This window comes from Polyergus mexicanus, unplaced genomic scaffold, assembly GCF_030449975.1.
Source record: "Polyergus mexicanus isolate NDT 795.1 unplaced genomic scaffold, iyPolMexi1.0 SCAF_2, whole genome shotgun sequence".
Taxonomy (NCBI): domain Eukaryota; kingdom Metazoa; phylum Arthropoda; class Insecta; order Hymenoptera; family Formicidae; genus Polyergus; species Polyergus mexicanus.
In genome coordinates, this window is record NW_027223322.1 from 2,803,888 (window position 1) to 2,823,712 (window position 19,825).

General features: G+C 35.5%; 3 protein-coding genes across 6 annotated transcripts in view; 1 reads left to right on the top strand and 2 right to left on the bottom strand.

The window, feature by feature from the left end:
• Positions 1-160: 160 nt before the first annotated feature.
• Positions 161-4,162, bottom strand: Nopp140 (nucleolar and coiled-body phosphoprotein 1). Of its 2 annotated transcripts, none has more exons than XM_070315106.1 (4): positions 3,965-4,162; positions 1,747-3,399; positions 1,397-1,483; positions 161-485 (listed from the first exon to the last, which is right to left on the bottom strand). In XM_070315106.1, exons 1-4 carry the CDS (start codon positions 4,064-4,066, stop codon positions 330-332), a joined length of 1,998 nt encoding a protein of 665 aa, XP_070171207.1. In that variant the 5' UTR covers positions 4,067-4,162; the 3' UTR covers positions 161-329. The 2 variants fall into 2 exon arrangements, with proteins under 2 accessions (XP_070171207.1, XP_070171206.1); XM_070315105.1 differs by lacking the exon at positions 1,397-1,483 and adding an exon at positions 584-1,166 and having other exon boundaries at positions 400-485.
• A 395-nt stretch (positions 4,163-4,557) lies between these two features.
• Positions 4,558-19,825, top strand: part of Mad2 (mitotic arrest deficient 2) — a 226,793-nt gene continuing 211,525 nt past the window's right edge. For 2 of the 3 annotated variants that reach the window (XR_011448682.1, XR_011448680.1), the window contains exons 1-3: positions 4,558-4,851; positions 4,925-5,287; positions 5,374-5,504. Coding sequence is in view for 1 of the 3 variants with exons in the window: in XM_070315134.1 (XP_070171235.1) it covers positions 4,779-4,851; positions 4,925-5,287; positions 5,374-5,573 (636 nt within the window). In the remaining 2 variants the exon portion in view is untranslated. Of the gene's footprint in view, positions 4,852-4,924; positions 5,288-5,373; positions 6,803-19,825 lie in introns of those variants that run through there. The other variant, XM_070315134.1, reaches the window with a different exon arrangement.
• The window catches only part of Vn (membrane-bound neuregulin protein vein), a 319,192-nt gene continuing 311,608 nt past the window's right edge, over positions 12,242-19,825 (bottom strand). Inside the window, exons 6-9 of the mRNA XM_070315119.1 lie at positions 18,921-18,995; positions 17,771-18,135; positions 13,342-13,556; positions 12,242-12,687 (exon numbers count right to left, since the gene is read on the bottom strand). Coding sequence (XP_070171220.1) covers positions 18,943-18,995 — 53 coding nt within the window. The 3' untranslated portion in view covers positions 12,242-12,687; positions 13,342-13,556; positions 17,771-18,135; positions 18,921-18,942. The remainder of the gene's footprint in view (positions 12,688-13,341; positions 13,557-17,770; positions 18,136-18,920; positions 18,996-19,825) is intronic.

The following is a 19,825-nucleotide window of genomic DNA, read 5'->3' on the forward strand; positions in this document are numbered from 1 at the left end:
CTCTCTCTCTTTATATATATATATATATATATATATATGTGTATATATATAAATTGTACATACAATAGTGATAGTGTATATATATATATATATATATATATATATATATATATATATATATATATATAATATATATATATGTATAGTATAAGATAGGTGTCGCAATTAAATTTGTTATATTATTTCGGAATTTTTCTCTAAAATTTGCAAAAACAGCTGTCTTATGCAATATCTCGGTATAAACGTTTACGATGTAAGAGTATTTATTTATCGTCTTATGGATCTAAATATGATAGTAAAAGAATTACGAAATGTGGATGTATAATTATTTAATCCTCGAATTTAATGGAATTAACATGTGTATCTATGCGTCCGCCACGATAGCTACCGCGTTTCTTCTTTTGCTTTTCATGTCGGAAAGATTTGCCCTTTGTATATTTCAATACTTCATTAGCTCGTTCTCCCCATGATCCACGTGCACCTTTCTGTTGAACAAGAAAAACGAAGGGTTATACATATATTTGTATATGTTTCGGAGATAAAAGTATATCTACTAATAATGTAATTGAGATTTATCCCTTACCTTTATATACAATCATGTATATTTATTATTAATCATCAAAAGTGATCTTTTTATTTTGAGGTGTCGTATCGAAGGATTTCTTCTTATCGAAACCACCTTTGTCGCCTCTAAAATCTCCCCTATCGCCATCCCCGTTGTCTCCCCACGATTTCCTCGGTCTATCGTTTCCGCCCCAAGATTTCCTATTATCGAAACCGCCACCACGACCGCCTCTAAAGCCGCCGCGACCGCCTCTAAAACCGCCGCGACCACCACCATCCCTATCGTTATCGTTGCTCCAACGTCCGCCCCTGTCGCCAGCGCCATCCTTATCGCTACCGTTACTCCAACGGTTACCGCCGCCACCGCCACCGCGATCGCCTCTGAAACCGCCGCGTCCGCCTCTAAAACCGCCGCGTTCACCTCTAAAACCACCGCGTTCACCTCTAAAACCGCCGCGTTCACCTCTAAAACCGCCGCGACCTCCCTCATCGTACCCTCCTCGGAAACCACCTCTACCACCTCTACCTCCCCTAAATCCACCTTTGAATCCGTCTCGTTCAGAATCGTATTTCTTAAAACTATTATCATCTTCTTTCTCGTCCTAAAACAAAAAAGAGGAACAGGTCAATCTCGCCCATGTTATATGGCCATGCCATGTCACTATAAAATAACTCTCTTTTCTCTTTTTATTTTTATTTGCCATAAATCATAATATTTAAATCAATTCTTTGTTTGGTGAATGCACGGAAACATAGCCTTACGAGCATGGTCTCAAGCTTTCATAAAAGGGGCGAGTGACCTGTGCCTCTCGGACGGTTTCCGAGCATTTACCTTTGCTTCGAAGGAATTGTTAGCCAATTTAGGATCCAATTTGATCTCCTCGCTTCTTACACGTTGAAAAATGGGCTTTCTGTTTGGCTAAATACAAAATTATAAGAGAGTATTCTTAAAGATATTCAATTATCGCATAGACAAAGCAATAATAGTTAGAATAACGTCCAATTAAATATTCACTGAACATTTTGTGATAAATCTACATATTTCGATATATTCAATAAGTAAACACGATTCTTGTAAAGAATCCAGAATGCACAGATTATGAATATGCATTGGTCGATCAATTTCTGTTCATTTATTGAATGTTTTAAATTGCATATTGTGTATAGACATAATCAACGTACCTTGTTGTCTTCGTTCAAACTACTGTTAGCTTTCACGAAGTTGCTATAATTATTTTTTGCTAATTTTGCAGGCGTTCTTTCCTCGTCCTCATTTGAATGTTTCCTTTTTTGTGGTTTGGCTGCCATTTGAACTTTTGTTTCATCTTCTTTGTCTGTGCTAGAATCTGAATCAGAATCACTCATTGATTCCTTCTTAGTGCCCGCTTTTGCCAGTATAGGTTTTGCGGCTGGTGTTTCGTCTTCCGAGTCGTCTGAATCTTCACTGGAAGATTCTTGTTTTTTCGGTGTTTTATTAATAGCCGATCGCTTCGCCAATACTTGTATGGCTGATTTCTCCTTTTCATCGGAATCATCATCGGAATCTTCGCTCGACGATTCTTTTTTCTTTATAGAACCAATTTTGCTAGTGGTATCCTGTTTAACGAGAGCTGGTTTCTTGACGGGAGCTTCATCTTCACTGCTCTCTTCACTCGAGGATTTCTTTTTAGCAACAGCTATTGGAGTTGGTTTCTTAGCAGGTTGCTCTTCCTCACTACTATCTTCGCTTGAAGATTCCTTTTTGGTGACTGCTGATTTTATTGGCGCTGTTTGTTTACTGAGAGCTGATTTTTTTATCGCAGGCTCTTCCTCATCGCTAGTGTCCTCGCTCGATGATGATTCTGGTTTTTGAACCTTTGTTACTGTCGGTTTACTCTGTTTTTGTGGCTGTGATTTTGGAGCTACATCTGCCTTTGGTGTTGATGTTTTACTGGGAATGAGAGATGGCTTTTGCGCTTTTAGAGAAACAGTTGCTTTTGGTGTGCATGCTTTAGCTTCGTCTTCATTGCTCTCTTCACTCGAGGAAGATTCTTCCTTTTTAGCAACAGTTACCAATGCTGGTTTTTTAGCAAGTTGTTCTTCTTCACTGCTATCGTCGCTTGAAGACTCTTTCTTAGCAAGTGCTAGTTTTGCTGGTTTACTAAGAGTTGTTTTTTTTGGCGCAGACTCCTCTTCATCACTACTGTTCTCACTCGATGAAGATGTTGGTTTTGTAACCGATTTTGCTGGTGTCAATTTATTCTGATTTTGCGTCTTTTGATTTACAGCTGCTTTCAGCGCCTTGGTGACTGGCTGTTTGGTAACTATTTTGTCTTCCTCTGAATTGCTAGATGATGAATAGTTGCAGGATTCTTGTTTTTTAAGAGCGGGTGTTGATGGCTGTACTAGTTTACCTTTAGGTTGCTTATTTTTATTATGTTGAATCTCTTTTAAATCTGGCTTTATAGAAGAAGTAGATTGATTTTTGTTTGTTTTTGCTTGAATTATCGAAGTTTTCTCTTCATCAGAACTTTCATCAGAACTCTCTTCTTTTTGTACAAGAGGTACCTTGACGTTTGCCTTTGCTTTAGTTAATATTTTTTGTGCTGGTGTTTCATCTTCGCTGGAAGAGTCTTCCTCGGAAGAATCTGCTACTTTTTTAAGTGACACTGTTTTAATCATTGATTTATTGCCATTGACTTGCGCAATGTTTTTCTGTGTTTCTTCCTCGCTTTCCGAGCTCGAGTCCGAACTACTTTTCTTGTTTTGCCCAATTACAGAGACCTTCTTAGAAGAGTTCTTTTGGAAATACCTAAATACTTCAAGTATTGTCGGACATCCTTTCGATAGACCAGGCTGAAAATCAATAAAGCAATTTATTTTTTATATCCTGTTACAAGTAAATAAATCTTAATAAAGTTGATTATATTAATTTTATTTCTTCTCTTATACTGCTTTCAAATTTTGCATTTATATTTATATGCAATTATATTAGATTAAAAAAGCAAGTGAAGAACAAAAGATATGTTGCTTTTTTACTGTAAGTTAATGATGCAAGTAACAAAATTTTCAATCTACGGATTTGATCTATGTTAGATATTTGACAAAAATAATCAGAGTTTGGAATAAAGAAAAAGTTAAGATTCTAGAAAAGTCGGACTACAATTTCAACGCGATTCGACGCGTCTGTAAGGTTATTGATATCAAAGCTACGATTATCGATTGCGCGCAATAATTTGTGAGATTATAGTAGTGAAAATTATAGCAGCATATGATGCAGTGGACGATGAAATAATCGAAAGAAAAAATTATATTCGGCGTGTTGCATCCACGTGGTGTAACGAATGGCGGCAATCGAACACCGCATGGTAATCGGCACAACGATATGGGAGTTCGTCATCGGTAATATATCGGTCCTTACCGCTTTCGTTTTCTTCTGAAAAACCTTGGCCAACGACGCATCCTTCTTCGTCAAGTAATCGTATATAAGACCGGATATAAATAATTCCTCGATCTCGCCCATGATGCCGGAGAAAAATCGTTGATCGCAGCTAAATTGTTGGATTCAACTGCTCGTTTCTTTCTGTACCGTCCCCTAAGACCCCTAAACTTATGCCGGCTTTTGTGCTCGCGGCGCTGCTGTCGTTTGGTCATGGTTCACGTAGTATCGATAGATGGGTTTCTAGAATCGTATCTGTACTTTTTATTAGCTTCTCGAATAAACGGGTTAACTCAACGCGGTTAAATTAATCACTATATTTCACTATGAATTCAAGCCTTTTATTGGCAGAGATGCAATGACGTCATTAATTGCTCCCAGAGCGATTAAACCTGCTACATTCGAAAACGCTATATGATTGCGCATAATGAAAATGCGCCAAAAAGAAATCAACCAATCGCGCGCCGAATGTAAAGAACGTAACAATATGGCTTTCTTTAAACAATTGATCGATTTTTCTATGCGTACGCGTTGATGCGTGACTTGCGTGGTAGCAATTAAACTCTCTTTAATTTTTTTCCATAATAATAGAAAGCGATTCTCGCGTCACTTTTTAACGTGCTGAATTTCTTGTACATATGGAAGAGTTTTTATTGGCTCTTTCAATGATCGTTTTGGCGCGTTGGCGCCTCATTGGTCGAATCCAATCTATTGAATCCCGGACGTTTTTTTCGAAATTGGTGGACCGGCATTTCCGATCTTTCGACGGGAAAGTGTGATTCGATTTTCCGAAATTATGACGGAGACGCAGCAGAAAACCAAGTGTATTACTCTGAAAGGTTCCGCCGAATTGGTTACACAATACTTACGTACGTATAATCTTATCGCTCAATCGGATTGCAAGGGATATATATAACCTCTCTGATTATCATTTTATTGCAGTGTATGGAGTCAATAGTATACTCTATCAAAGAGGAATATATCCACCGGAGACGTTCCAACCCTCGGAACACTTTGGCCTATTCATCTTCACGTCCACGGACGAAAAGATCGCGTCTTTCTTAAATACCGTTCTTGGCCAGATTCAAGAATGGCTCATTCAGCGTAAAGTACACAAGATCACGCTTGTTATAACGAATGTCAATACAAAGGAGGTGCTGGAAAAGTGGGATTTTAAAGTCGATTATGAAGATCAAAAGGCTAACGGAATCAATAGCAATATTAAGGCTGAGTTGCCCGAGGTAGAGACAAAGGATGTAAAAACTATTCAGAAGGAAATACGCGAAGTGATACGTCAAATCACAGGTAATGTCTGATTACGGGAAAAGATTTTAATTAGAATATTAGATCTTTTTGTTGAGCGTACTTTCTAATATGAAATATTCTTACAGGTACGGTAAGTTTCCTGCCACTCTTGGATTGCCTGTGCTCCTTCGACATACTTACGTATACGGTATCTGACTGTGACATCCCTAATCAATGGGACGAGACTCAGCCAGTTTTTATCGCAAATAGTCAAGAGGTACAACTTAGATCATTTTCAACTTCTATACATAAAATGGATACTATAGTCAGTTACAAAAATACATGAGCCTACTTGTTTATTTTTTTATATGCAACAATTGTAAATACAAACTCCATTTTATATCCTGTATTAAGCATTGCTTACCAAAGACTGCTTTTATTAATTGCTGTAAAGTATGATTTGATTATTGGTGATTGATTCAAAGTAACAGCAGGATCACGTTATAACAATACAGTAACAGCAATACTTTTCTATAATATTTGTAGTAATTTAACACATCAATTATCTTCACAACATATTTTCTATTAAACATTTTTTAAATATAATACATTTAAATATTGAGAAGAGTAACATTATATTTAAATAAATATTAAATTTTTAATTGGCAATAATATTAATTAAACTAACAACATATATATGAATAATTTATATTTTAGTTAATTTTTCTATTATAATATAAGCTTATTGAAATGAATATTGTGTGCATTAAGATTCATTATTACAATTTCTAGAATTTTGAAATTGTTTTTGTATTAAAAAAAAAAAAAAAAGAAAATGTATAGGAATTATAGGAATACGAAAGGAAGTACATGGGGCACTGACAAGAATCCTGGCAGATTTTATTAAAACAGAATTGACCATTACATTTAACACAGGAATTACATTTGATTACTTGGCAAAGCATGACAGATACAACTAGAATAAAATATTTTTGCTTGCCGACGTTTCACATAATTTGCCTAGCGTTAGTATCTTCCAACGTAAAGCTTTTCTCACATGGAATCTCGATACTAATTTCAATCATTTCCTAACGATTCCTCGCGTACACTCCATTTTGGAGTCTAAAGCATTCTAAACGGAATCGCGCATAATTCAAACGTAATCTGGCGTCATGCTTTTTTAATTTAAGCAAATCGTATTTTACAAACGCATCCATAGGCCTGAATTATTAACCTATAGTAACCTATTCAATCGTAATCTGCCTCGTTCGAATACGAACGAAAATCGATAATAAAAATCATCTTGTGCCTTATACATGTTATTGTTTGTCCGCGATGCCCAATACTCGGTACTTGATCCGATGACAAATCTAAATGATTGGAAGTTTAATTTCTTTTTATTTAAATAATTGGCACATGCTTTGGAGGTTTAATTTTTGTTATACAATAAGCCTCATAAAGAGCAATTTACGAGAAATAATTATAAAAACTTATTGTGAAAATTTTTTCGAAACTATTATGAAACATATACGAAAAATATTTTTTTTTTTTGCAACATTTTATGCAAATATTTAAATAGAATAAATAGTTCCTCTGTGTGTATTCGATCATATATCATTGATATAATTGATATCTGCCACATTATTTCTGGATAAATATTTAAATGGAAATATATATATATTTCTGTTTATATCTGTTTCAATTTATTATAATCGCAGAAGTATTTAAATTTTTTAATCTTGTATATTTTATATTAATCTGTAATTGTAATCTTATCATCTACTTAGCATTGATGATTAAAAATATTAAATATGTGTGAAACTCGATTTTTAACAAAGGGACAAAATCAATACTTTACACAATCTATAGAGATATACATTTATTGCATACTATTCACTAGGCGATCGTTATAAATGTGACGCTTCAAAGGATAGCCAATTATCGGAATAAAAGAAAATATCGTTTCTCTCATTTATATTTGTCATATTGCGAACATATCTCGATCTTGCCGAGATACGATCGAATAAGATCGTATTTCGGAAAACATCGATGGCGATCTATACCTTTATTAGTAATTCGCCGTTACGTTTCCCTTACAATAATTTCGCTATTAACGTTAATACTTCGTGCTGCTAGAATTAGCCATATTAGTCCACGGTGCGTACTCTGTTCGCTATAAGGACTATCGCGGAACGCAAACTTTCGCTTCACGTTACGTGTCACAACTCCTGTCCGCTTGGCCCGTCTTGGAGATATACGGTAACTTTTGAGAAAATAGCACACTTTCGAGCATTCCAGATTGTAAAAAATATTCCAAACTTTCGATGCATTTTTATGAACATCTTAAATTTCAACGATCCATCTTTACAGATATTTTATACGAATTACATTAATAAATTACATTAATAAATATTTTATTTATCCGAAATTTCATGGATATTACATTTTCGCAATTCTCTCTTAACATAGCAATTGTAATAATATTTTCCAGCAACCAATATATCTGTTTTTTTTTGTTCTTTTAGTTTATTTTATTTGTTTAACGAACACAACAAGGATAACATTTGAAATTAGGAATGTGTGTATTTGATGAATAGTATTTTATATTTTGCAAGAGATGATTTGAGTTTCTAGCGTGGCGACATTTCACGTGAATACAACTGCATATAATTAGACATTAGTAAAAGTTTTTTCCTATTCTTGAAATATTCCGTTTCTCTTCAAAAGCACGTGGTTTATGCCATAGACGGACATTACAATCGTAATAATTCTCCGCATCCAAGCCATGCGCTCTTTAAATGCGCCTAGACTAGTTTTGCTCCGCGTTCGTTTTTTAACTCACACACTGCGAAAGCTGGAGATACGCTGCAGTTTTACAAATGTATTTATACCGTTTGTCTCCGCGATACCGTAAGAAAGCGATATATCGGACAATGACGAGAATAAAGCTCGCCCCGATTTGTGAATTATTTAAAGCTCTCTCCATCTTTTTCGCGATATAAATTAGAGAATCGAGATTGTTATTAAAAAAGTGGAAAAAAATTTCGAACTTGAGGAAATATTGATTTTCATCTGGCTAATAAACATTGAAATTTGATATTATATAATGAATATAAAAGTTTATATAGCTTTTAAAATTAATATCGAAATCAATTTTGAGCTTTTTAAATCGTGATAACGATAAGTTGGAATAAATTTTTCAATAGTTCAAGTGTAATTTTACCATTAATATGTTGCCAATAATGAAAATATATCTGTTTAAATATGCACAAATGCATAAAGATATGAATTTATGCTTCAATTCTCTCTTATACTTTATTCTATCATTTTTGTTTCATAATTTTCGATAACTCAAATCGGCTACATTGTTTGCTTGGCCGCGGTAGATCACTTTGTCGCATATCTATACGGTATAACGCAACAACGCGGATCGTGTCTTTAGTAACATTATGCGGTAATTCTTCATAAATACCGTAGAAACGTGTCTCTAGTAAAAACATTGAAAAATAAACAACGCGAGAAACAATATACAATATTTTACAGTAGCGCTTAGTATACCAATGATCGGGCGTTGTTTTCGCGAAACGGTGATTCACAGCGATGAAAATTTGCGAAAGTGTCGTCGATCGAACCGTATTCAATTATATCGCGTCTTCGTATAATCGCGATCGCACGATTCGCGAGAGACTTTTTTTTCAATCGCAATTTCGATCGAGCACCCGTGCGTGAGAGAATAAAAATCAAGTAGCCATTGATAAATTATTATAATTGTCGGCTATACCATAATTGATGAAGTAAACGTTTCATCGCGTTAATCAATCGCCGATGTGATGGGCGTGCATGCGCGATGCTGAACCACCGTTTCACGATCCCATCCATCTCCCGCATGGACCGAAAATCGATTCTTCTTATGTGTAAAATCGCGTTTGTTTGTTTCGCGATGCGCGTTTAGTGCAGCGCGTATCGTGCGCAAAAGGGCACGCTCGAATTGTCATTTTATTTATTTATACACTTCTACTTAAGTTCACCTCTTACTAATACTATATCGATTTACGATCGTTTCTTTTTCTTTTTTTTTATGCATAAAATATCATAAAATACATTCTTTCTTTTGTTCACTATTCGCGGACTCGCCGTTTCGTCCCGATAGTCGCGCGTTCGAGCCGAATCGCAATATTAAGCGTGCAAATCGAAAAATTTTAAAGCCACGTTAGTTAAATACATTGACAAATATATCAAGATGTATGTAAAACAATATTATTATATTTCCTCGTCTTTGGTTTATTCTTTGGATCATTTTATTGAGAAAGAGGCGAAGAGAATTATTTTATTTAGAATCTTTTCACAATACGTGTATCGCACACACATACATTGTATTTTTAAATATATATCTAAAGATTTAAAATAAATTATATATAGAGAGATATAATATATTTTTTCAACGAAGGAGTCCAATTTTATTTGTACAATTGTTATTCATTAATATTTCCGCTATCATAAAATCGCAGCTCGCTCGTTGACGGCGCGAGATATCGATCATCATGGCGAGTCTCACGATGTACTCACGATGACTTTCATACAAATCGTTCGATAGGTACGAGCGACGAAACGAATTCAACGAAAAAGCACGGCGGCACTAGTAAGCTTGCACGGACATCATTCGCTACGACGATCTCTCTTTTTTTTTTTATATTCTTTTCTCCTCGCTCGAGCATCTTTCTGATTTATATAGCTAGAGTCGCAAAGTATTTTCCGCTTCTCATCGCGTGAGAACAACTCGGAACACTCTGCTCGCTTGTTCGCCCAAAAAAATTACCAATACGTAACCGTGTAAGTTCCTAACGATGTAAAAAATAAGCGCATGCGTTCACTCTCGTCGATGAAAATGTCAAATACATCCGTCGATCGACATTTATAGTAATTTGCATAAAAGATTCTTAGCTTTAATTTTCTTTTGCTGTAAATTTTCTCAAAATATATTATGACATTTTGTATTATAATTCTGAAACAGTTTGCGTATCGACAACTTTAAAATAATAGAAAAAAACGTAGTAAACTTGATAATTTATAATAATAAATCTATATTTATTGAAATAATTTAACAATTTTCATCCATTCATTTTTATAATTTAATATTTAAAAGAGAATATTTAATAGAAAGTTTCTCATACAGATTAAAAATGATGTTTTCAATCGGTTTATATCCAATTGGATCCATTTTTTAATTATTTGATACGTGATATATAAACGTACATATATTTTCGTAAACGCACAAATCGTTAAACAACTCTTTATATAATGAAAACATAATTATAGTAATTCAAAGAAATTTTTGGAGTAGTCCTTTGCATTCGCTATGATTTCTTGCGATAAAGATGAAATTATAGTAGTAGAAAAAGCTATTTTTATGCCGAGGTTTATTATGAATTTCCCTTAATTAAAGTGAATTTGATTTTGTTGTCGAAAAATACAAACGACATCATCGTCGTATAATTTTACCGTGTCATCTTCTATTCGCTCTTCGCGTTTCTCGCTTCATGAGCGCGAACAGTTCGATATTTCGATCGTTCGAGAGCCAACGCATCGCGGCGCGGGCGCCTAAAAAGGGGGTACGAGGGGTTACTTTGTACAATAGGAGCGTCCTGAACGCATCATTGAGGTCGGAATTTTCTTCGGCAAAATCTCTTCGGGAGTCGCGGAGCGCCTTTTCGCGGCTGGCTAACTGAATCCTCTCTTAGCATACAAAACTGCGACATATCTTCCGGGCTGTATAACGAAATTTTCGTTTTTTAATCGTTCTAGTATCTCCAGGAATGGTTTTAGTATCGATTTTTACCATTGTACTGTCTATTCTTGAGATTTGGCTTATGTTCGTAGTTTAAGGAAAATAATTTAATGCTGAGGAAAATAATTTAAAGAAAATATATATTAAAAATAAATAAGAAATATGATATTCGCAAATATAATGAAAAATCCAAATCTTTAGTCTTTCTACACACAACATCAGTTTAGAATATATTATTTATGGAACGCAAAATGTATACAATACGAATAATAAATTAAAGGAATAATATATAAACGTAATTTAAATAAAGTATATGAACAACAACTCAAAATAATAACATTAATAAGAATTTAAAAGAAAATTTGACATAAATAAAAAAAAAAGATAAAAAATATATTTCATTTTTAAATAAAAATTACAAACGTAAAGGTAGCAGGAAAAACAGAAATGTATGTAGGATAGTTTCAAATAGCTTAATTGAAAATTTCTTTGAATAATACTGTATGCCTTTACGAGAATGTTGCATATGCGTGTAATTAACAGTATGAGATTAGTTATATCGTTTTGCATTATTGACCAAAGTATCCCAGAGAGAGTTGCCTAGCTAAAATTTTGCTGTAGCAACTTATGTAATTGTAGGACACTCCGCTAATTAAAGTGCCGCGTCCTGTTTGTAGAAGTTGAACGTCCCCGCGTTACCCGTTACTTGGTGCCCGGAAGATACCGCGGTCTCTCCTGCGTAAAACTCTGATCCTGGAAATCCTATTACAGTACTCGGGATCATCCGCGCGGGTTCCCTCTTCCTGCGCAATCTCGTAAAATGGTATCACGACATGCCCGCGGTAGTGCGTCGATCTGCACATGCCCCATGGTATAGTTTTACGACGGCTTTCCTCTCTTATTCCCCGTTTTCCCCGTATAAACCTCATTAGAAACGGAGCGATTCGAGATCCACTTTGTGATACATTTCTCCTTCTATCCTAGCAGAAATCACAAGCGCTTTTACAATCGCAATATTTCGGCATCGACTAAAGTCAATCGGCTCTACAACGTAAGATGATTTATTTATCGAGCTTTGAATGTCATTATTGTGGAAGAAAATAACGAGGATTAGAAATTGGTTCATGTATTTTTGTGTTTTTTAAAAGTGTTGTCCCGATTGAAAAAACAATTAAAAAATTATCTTAAAAATCGCGATTAAAAATATTATCTATTAACCAGGAAATATCCCACAAAAAATATTTTGTTAGTCGCATCAATTAGATATTGTTAAAATAGTTTAGAATAATTTTACTAGTATAACCGAGGAATCAAAAGAGCTATTTTAGCAGAAAATACGTACACGGATATACCCTCAATGATTATAACGTTCATTTTTTTTTTATATACTACGATCAACAAGTTTGTACTTACGATTTGTAACGAGATAATATCCCCGCGAAAAAATTTCAACCAAAAGCAATAGATTATAATAAATGGCAGAGCGAGTTGTTAGTAATACTTTCTTCCACATTCATTCGCGTCGTATTCGCGTCTCGTGATTCCTTCGAACAGAGGGTAGAAATTTTCTTGCGGATGAAGTGGCGAGATGTGTCGTTGGAAGTTTTCTAATCCCGTTTGGAGGAGGTCCGGATTTTCTCCGAGCAACGTGCGAGTACTGCTATGATGTGACAGTCTATAAAGGATAAGAATTATTCAACGGACACTTTGTGAAATAAAAAGTCTTTGAAGTAAAAAAAGCATTGTCTTGATTTTTCGAACATTTTTGTTCGATTTTGTTTATCTCGTTTATTTCTCGTTCCATCTTTGATCCAGGAAAATAATCCTATCTCAATTTTCTCAATATTAGGTCTCATATATTGTTTGCATAATTCTTCGCTTAATTTTCTATTCGAAAAATTAATAATTTTAATAGACTCGAAGATATTGATATCGAAGAAAAAGATATTAAAGAAGAGTATAAAATGATTATTGTCGTTAAGTTTGATTGGTATTCGCTGAACTGTGCTTCGAATAAATATTACTATCAAAAGTCAAACAAAAGCGAAAATTCGACAGCATTTCATTATTTTTTAAATTATATCATCACGCTGTCAAATCGTATAGAATGTTAGTGAAAAAAGAAGCAGACTGAAAAAACGTGCTCGAAAAATAAAGTATTCAAATCTTAATTCGCTTTTCTCGAAAAAAGTAGGATACTTTGGCTTATGCTCTTTGCTCAGCGAATATCGATCGTGTGTCTGCTCCGAGGAAGAATATCTTTACCGAACTTTCGACCAACATTCCCCTTCGTACGAATTCACAGTGCATCGCATGTTTCCTTTCTCACCTTTGTCGCAATCCAGGATGAAGACAGTTCCGGGCGTAGGATTGAAACTTTTCTTCTCTTGCCGCTTTTCCGGATCTTTATCCCGCGGAAAAGGACGCTCAGCGCGATAGTTTTCGTTTAGGCTAGCTCGCGAAACTTCGACTCACGATGGTCCAGGATGCGGTATGCGCGTGGATGACGTTGGTCGGCGACTCGCTTCGTCCCCCGAAGCTCTTCTGTGACAGGAAATAGCGGGCCAAATTATTCCTACAGTGCGAGAGGTGCCATTGGCTCTTTCCGGCCTAATTAGCAAAGAACTATTAAGTTTATCTACGAGCATCATACACAGGGTCAACCGGCCTCCCTCGAGAAGACTGTTAAATTGGGGAAAGGCGAAAGGGGCAGAGTTCGCTTTCGCTACGAATTAAGCATTGAATTATTCAATTCGAATGCGAAAGTACTTAATAATAAATCGTTACATATATATATATATATATATATATATATATTGTGTCAGGCACTTTTTCTTGCGATTTTGGATGGTAAAAATTAAACCAGAAACAATATATTTTGTTTCGAAGTGTTATCTTAGTGTAAAATGTAAATTTTCGGAAATGTGGAAAAATACATGCAATATAAGTAAAAAAATTATTAATATATAAAATCTTGGAATATATATGCAATAGAATTGCTATTATTATATATATATAAAGGATACAAGGCTGCGCGAATCTTCCGTTTCTTAGTAAAATATTTATCTTGCAAATAATACTTGTTCGGATTTGTCTCACCTTTTAATTCTTCGCATCACGTTCCTCGAAAGAGATAGAGTTTAATTGAGATTAGTGTAGTTAACGAGCCAATGCCTTAAGAAAGAATTAACTTTGTGAAACGAACCAGTCGTTGTAAACTTTTAATTAACCACTTTCGCAATTATTTAATTGAGAGAATCAAGTCTTTCTAATGACTTCTTTACTGTTTGTTTCAATTCTCCTCTTATTTTCTGTTCTTTCGAACTCGAATTGTTGAAAATTGCTAAAGCACATTTAAATTAAAGCACGTATTACAAGAATTAGATAATAGAAAGCTAATAGATAGAATTAGATAGATGACAGTCTGCGGACTCGGTTTTGTCAAGTATCTAGCGATGATAATGGGCCTTCCTTCTAATTAGAACGGACCATTAAGCTCTTATCCATGATCATTAGACTTGTCGAGTTCGGTTCTTGTGCCATTTGGTGTCGGTAGGATCGCACCTTATTGACAAATTCTCGAAGCTACATTCGAATCTTAATTAGCGAATCAAGGAGCAATTTGAAGAGTAAAGGTAAAGATTGAAAATTAAACCACTTGGCAATTAAGCTTGAGCAGAGTTCAAAGTTTTTTTAGAAGTTAATTATTTTCATTGGCCAATTTTAATTCGTATATTTTGTATTATATCTATTATTATTAATATTATTATATCAAAGAAATTCTATATGTATAAAATTATCACATCCATTATATAAAAAAAGATCTATAGTTAATTTAATATCTAAAAAATATATTTATGTGAAAAAAGTTTTTTACAAGATTTGTGACACACAAAAAAGTCCACACATCCATTACACGAGCGCGTCGTATATTGTATTTGATAAACATTCTGATGAATAAGAATCCGATAAAATGTCATCGTTCAAACTCGTAAAATCTCGACTGGGGATCTATGCTAGTGATCGAGGATCATCGGTAAATTGTCCGACCATCATCATCGCGCCCATGAGGATCCGGCCGGCGATAATTGATGAAATGAATCACGTTGACATCGACGGTGATCGTTAGCAATGAGCGGGAGAACATGAACCGCGAGCTATCGTTAATCACCGGGCCTGACACATCCGAGCTATCGTTTGTTACTTTCGGCAAAGTTGTGCGGTCGCCCGACACTCCGATGCGAGTTATCAATTCTGTGGGACAGCGTCGTTTGGCTTAGGTTAATTAAAAATTAATACATTAATTATCACGCTTGCTGCTGTTATCATCAAATTTATCGAAGCAATAAAGAATTTTGAAAATAAATTTTATCCAAAAATCTTACAAATAGTGTAATTAATGAACGATGATGACGATGATGTATTAAATCTTTGGTTGGCCTTCAAGGTTTCTTATTATTAAAATTGTGGAGCTGCTTATATATTTTATCCTATATTTCATTGATTGAATTATTAATGAAATCTTCACTTTCGACAAAGTTTCCGACCGGTCTAACGGGCGCGGTAATCAACACATGTACCGTGTCTCAAGGCTCTCCCTTTACCTTATCCCGGGAAGTTAATAACTATCGGCTTTGTAGCCCTGCTTAAGTTAACGCGAGTTTCGCGGGCGTTGAATAGTTTGCAAGTCCATTACAGATGCATTAAGAATATATACGTATATACAATATATATATATATATATATATATATATATGCATGTCTGTATTCTCCGTTCCTTCTCAGCTGCGAGGACACGTGACATTTCGCACAATTACTTCGGAGCATGAGAGCACAGTGCACAGGGCACAGAATCTGACAAATCTAATGTCTCTATGTACGATAGCACGTTCAGGCACTGTCATCTTAAAGTTATTCTCAGCAATATTGGTTAAATCTAATAGGAATTAACTGATTCTCTATTTTTTTTTTTTTTGCATTAAATACAGATGCTGTAAATGTTGAAAGAAAAGAGAAGCAGGAATGTTGAACGCAAAGACAGTTGTGAGAAATGTATTAAATAAACTTGAAAATATATTGACATTTTCGTCACGTTATCACGCTAATTACACAGATCTAAATTTTATTTTTGATTTTTTCATTTGATTATCACGCGAGAATTTATTTTCTTGATAAAATAATAAAATAATTCGTATCTAAAGAATATAAGAAAATAATATAGCAGATATTTTTGCGATCCTTTATTACCGGCGCACAAGGCAAAAGAAAAACAAGATGCCGATAGCGAAGAGAGCTTTTCGCAAGATCCGCTCGTGCGGTGAGATTCTTATTTTTTCCTTTTTTTTGGTAATATACAGGTATCCAGTCGTGAATTTTCGTGGTCGTCGACTAGTACCTTTTACGCGAAGCGTTTATGCGATGTGCGTTTCGAGGATACGAGAATCGAGAATACGGGCCTTTCCCGCAAAGAGCTTTCGACATCGCGCGAGGACTGCTACGAGCTTAGCAAGGAGCTCCGCAGAGACATCATGCTCGCTCGTATCCCCATAGGTCTCTTTTTCTCCTACCTACGCGTAGTTTTTAGCTTTTACTCTTTGGCTTTCTTTTTACCGTGGTTTTCCTTTACGAAAAACGGTCAGTCGTATCGTTTCCACCTGACGTAGCGCCGTCTAAGGACACCGGGGAGCACTGGACGTTATTGCATGAGATATACAGTTACGTATGTTTCTCTCCGAGTACGCGTACGTACTTTCTTCCAACAGTTATCGATATTCGATTGTGATCCTCTCAAGGCTCTGGTAGCTATAAAAGCGTGTCCGAGAAGAAGCAAGGGATATATATATATATATATATATAACGCAAAGTGTATAGAACGAACATGAAACTATATTTCTTTTATTTTTTCCCTCGCAATCTGGCTTGTGGGAATAGACGATAAAATGTTTATGGAAATTATGGCAGACTCTCGAAGCAGATACAGAGCCTCCGAAATTTCCCTCTACAATATCGATCCAAGGAAATCTTTATATAAAATTTACTTCTTCCCTCTCCCGACGTAGCTTGAAGATCATTTTCACCGAGTCGCGCGACTTCAACTTTGAACATGGCACGTGACTCGTGTCGCAAGGACCCTTCGCCAAGACGATAAATCACGGGGAACCCGTTGAGCCCCTTTATATCGGTGAGTCGCGAAAGCAGCTTCGTCTTCCTCCCTTCATCAGCGAGGTGACGTGGCCGTTGCGGCAACTTTTTGCTGTTATGCAGGGTGTCGCAGAACCACCGCAAGTTCTTTCAACGATAGATAATAGAAAGAGAAGTAAGAAGAATGATAGATATTTTATAATATCGCTCGCGCGCGAGGCAACGAAAGTTTTTTTACCCAAGTTAATTAAAATATATTATAATGAAATCTTACAACTCAATTTTATAAAATTATTTTACATAGTGAATTTTTTTTCTAAACTTTGTTTTTCAATTTAATTTTTTAACTTGAGTTTATCTCAATAGAGATTTAAGGCGTAAGACTTATTCGTCTAGATATTTAATGTCGAAAATTAGAAATTTATGACGAAAATGATGTCCTTTCATTTCGATTTCGTTAAGAGAAGATGCTAAGAGAAGCGCTTGAGAGGTGATCGTAAAATCTTTTTTAAAGGAGCACTCCCTCGCTCTGGAATATTCTGTGTAACGCGATGCACGGAGATTTCTCGCAAATTGTCACTTACGATAAAGACGTAGTAAAATTGTATGAAACTGACCTTTGAGAAACGATGGTGGTTCTTGACGATGGCCAGCGTCGTCGTCTTGGAGCGAGTCGATGTCGCGAGGATGACGGTGGACAAAGGGCGAAATGTAAGGAAAGAGAGGACGAGAGGGATGACGAATGAAAGGAGGATGATTCGAGGGAGCGAAATCGGAGGAAAATGACGAAGGGCGAGAAGCAACGAGTGCTCGAGATGGCTACGCGACAGATCCGCGGATAGCGATGACACAGTGGAAGGAGAAGTGCCCGAAAGGGCCGCGGAGAGGGCGAAGTCGCGGATGCAGGAACCTGTAGGGGGATAGGGGATGAACGGGTGAGGCTACAACAAAACAAAACACGATGAATGTCCCGATGTGCAAGCTGCAAGCAGAAAAAAACACCATAAACATCGATGGTTAGTTCTTTCTTCGTCACGTCGGTCTCGCGTAGGTCGCGCGCGTTGAATTATCCAGATAAACGTATCCGGACGGACGTTTACGCCGGATTTGCGTCTCGAGATAATTGTTGAATATTTCGTAATTGTTCAGGCGAATCCATGGAAGCTGCGAGCGCTTCGCCGCGCCGGCTCCGCGAGGGATTTGTTTATCGTTGGCGCGCGTTGGTCCATTGATGGTTTTGTTCATTTTCGTTTTCGGCATAAATCGCGCATCCGAAGCATATCGCGGATCGCAAGTCAATTTTATACGATTGTAAAACATTTATAGATCGTTAAATTCAAGGAGAGTAAGTAATGGGAGACCGTAGAATAAATTAACAGCAATAATCCTAACGTAATAAAATTAATAATCTTTACAAAATTGCAGATATTGTAAATACTTATTTAATAATCAGAAAAACTCACTTTTTCGAATTGAAAAATTCGTGATAAAAATAAAATTGTTTTTCCACTGACATACAAGAAATAAAAAACCATAGATTAATTTTTTTTATTGATGGAAAAAGGGGAGAATTATTTTCCAATTTCATCAAACATCTATTCTGTATTTTTGTAATTTGATCCTAACGAATTTTGCTGCACATCATTTTTTGGATTCGATTTGAAACTGATTGAAAAAAAAAAAAAAAAATTTGTTGGTCATACCGTAAAATATTTTTTATGATAAAATAACATATCTAATGACTCAAAAGAAATAGAATCAATTTACCTTGACAGTGCCGCTAGATGCGCTAGAAGCGGGCGAGCGTCACGTCCTCGGCGAATGAAGAAAATTTATCCATATCTTGGGTGCAAGCAAGAAAAGAAAATAGTCTTCCGTTAAGTGTCTGGTGTGAAGCAAATATTGCTTCTGTGGATCTTGAAATATAACCGAGATATTAAACTCTCTTAATTCTTTTTTTCCGCGTACAGTGTTACAATAATCGCACTTTCTCTGCTTGTAATATGTAAAAAAAAAAAAACAAAAAAAAATTATTTTATATCTAAAAAATATATGTTCGTATTAATCTATTATAATATAAATCCCTACGAGATTTAATGATTAAAAATCAATACAATCTCCGTATATTTTGTTTAGATTAAAGACTAAAAAGTCGCTGTGTCGTAATTTATACGACTTCCATAAAGCTGAGTCGAAAAAATTCATGCGCTTGCGAAAACACGAGCTTCTCGTCCTCGTACTACAGCGACTGTTGACCCCACGAGCTCTTCAAGGCTCTTCACCGACCCTGAAGAAGAACGAGAACGCGAGGGGAAATAGTTCTATTCCTGTCGTTCGCGTGAATCATTCCGTTTGCACCTATCCCGTTTAATGCGTATAAAGGGCTCTTATACGGCTATCCAGACAGTCTCATTTACATGTACTTTTAGCAATAATTTCATAAGCGGATTAGTAGTAGCGCTGTAAATCTCTTTTTTTGTCCTGCCTCTCTCTTTATCTACTTTAAGATTATATTACTATTAACGACGTAAATAAAAAACATTAAATTGATTATTTTGGCGATCAAATATTTCTAATAGATAAATTAATAGTAATATAATTAATAGTAATATAATTTTAAAGTAGATAAAGAGAGAGAGAGAGGCAGGACAAAAAAAGAGATTTACAGCGCT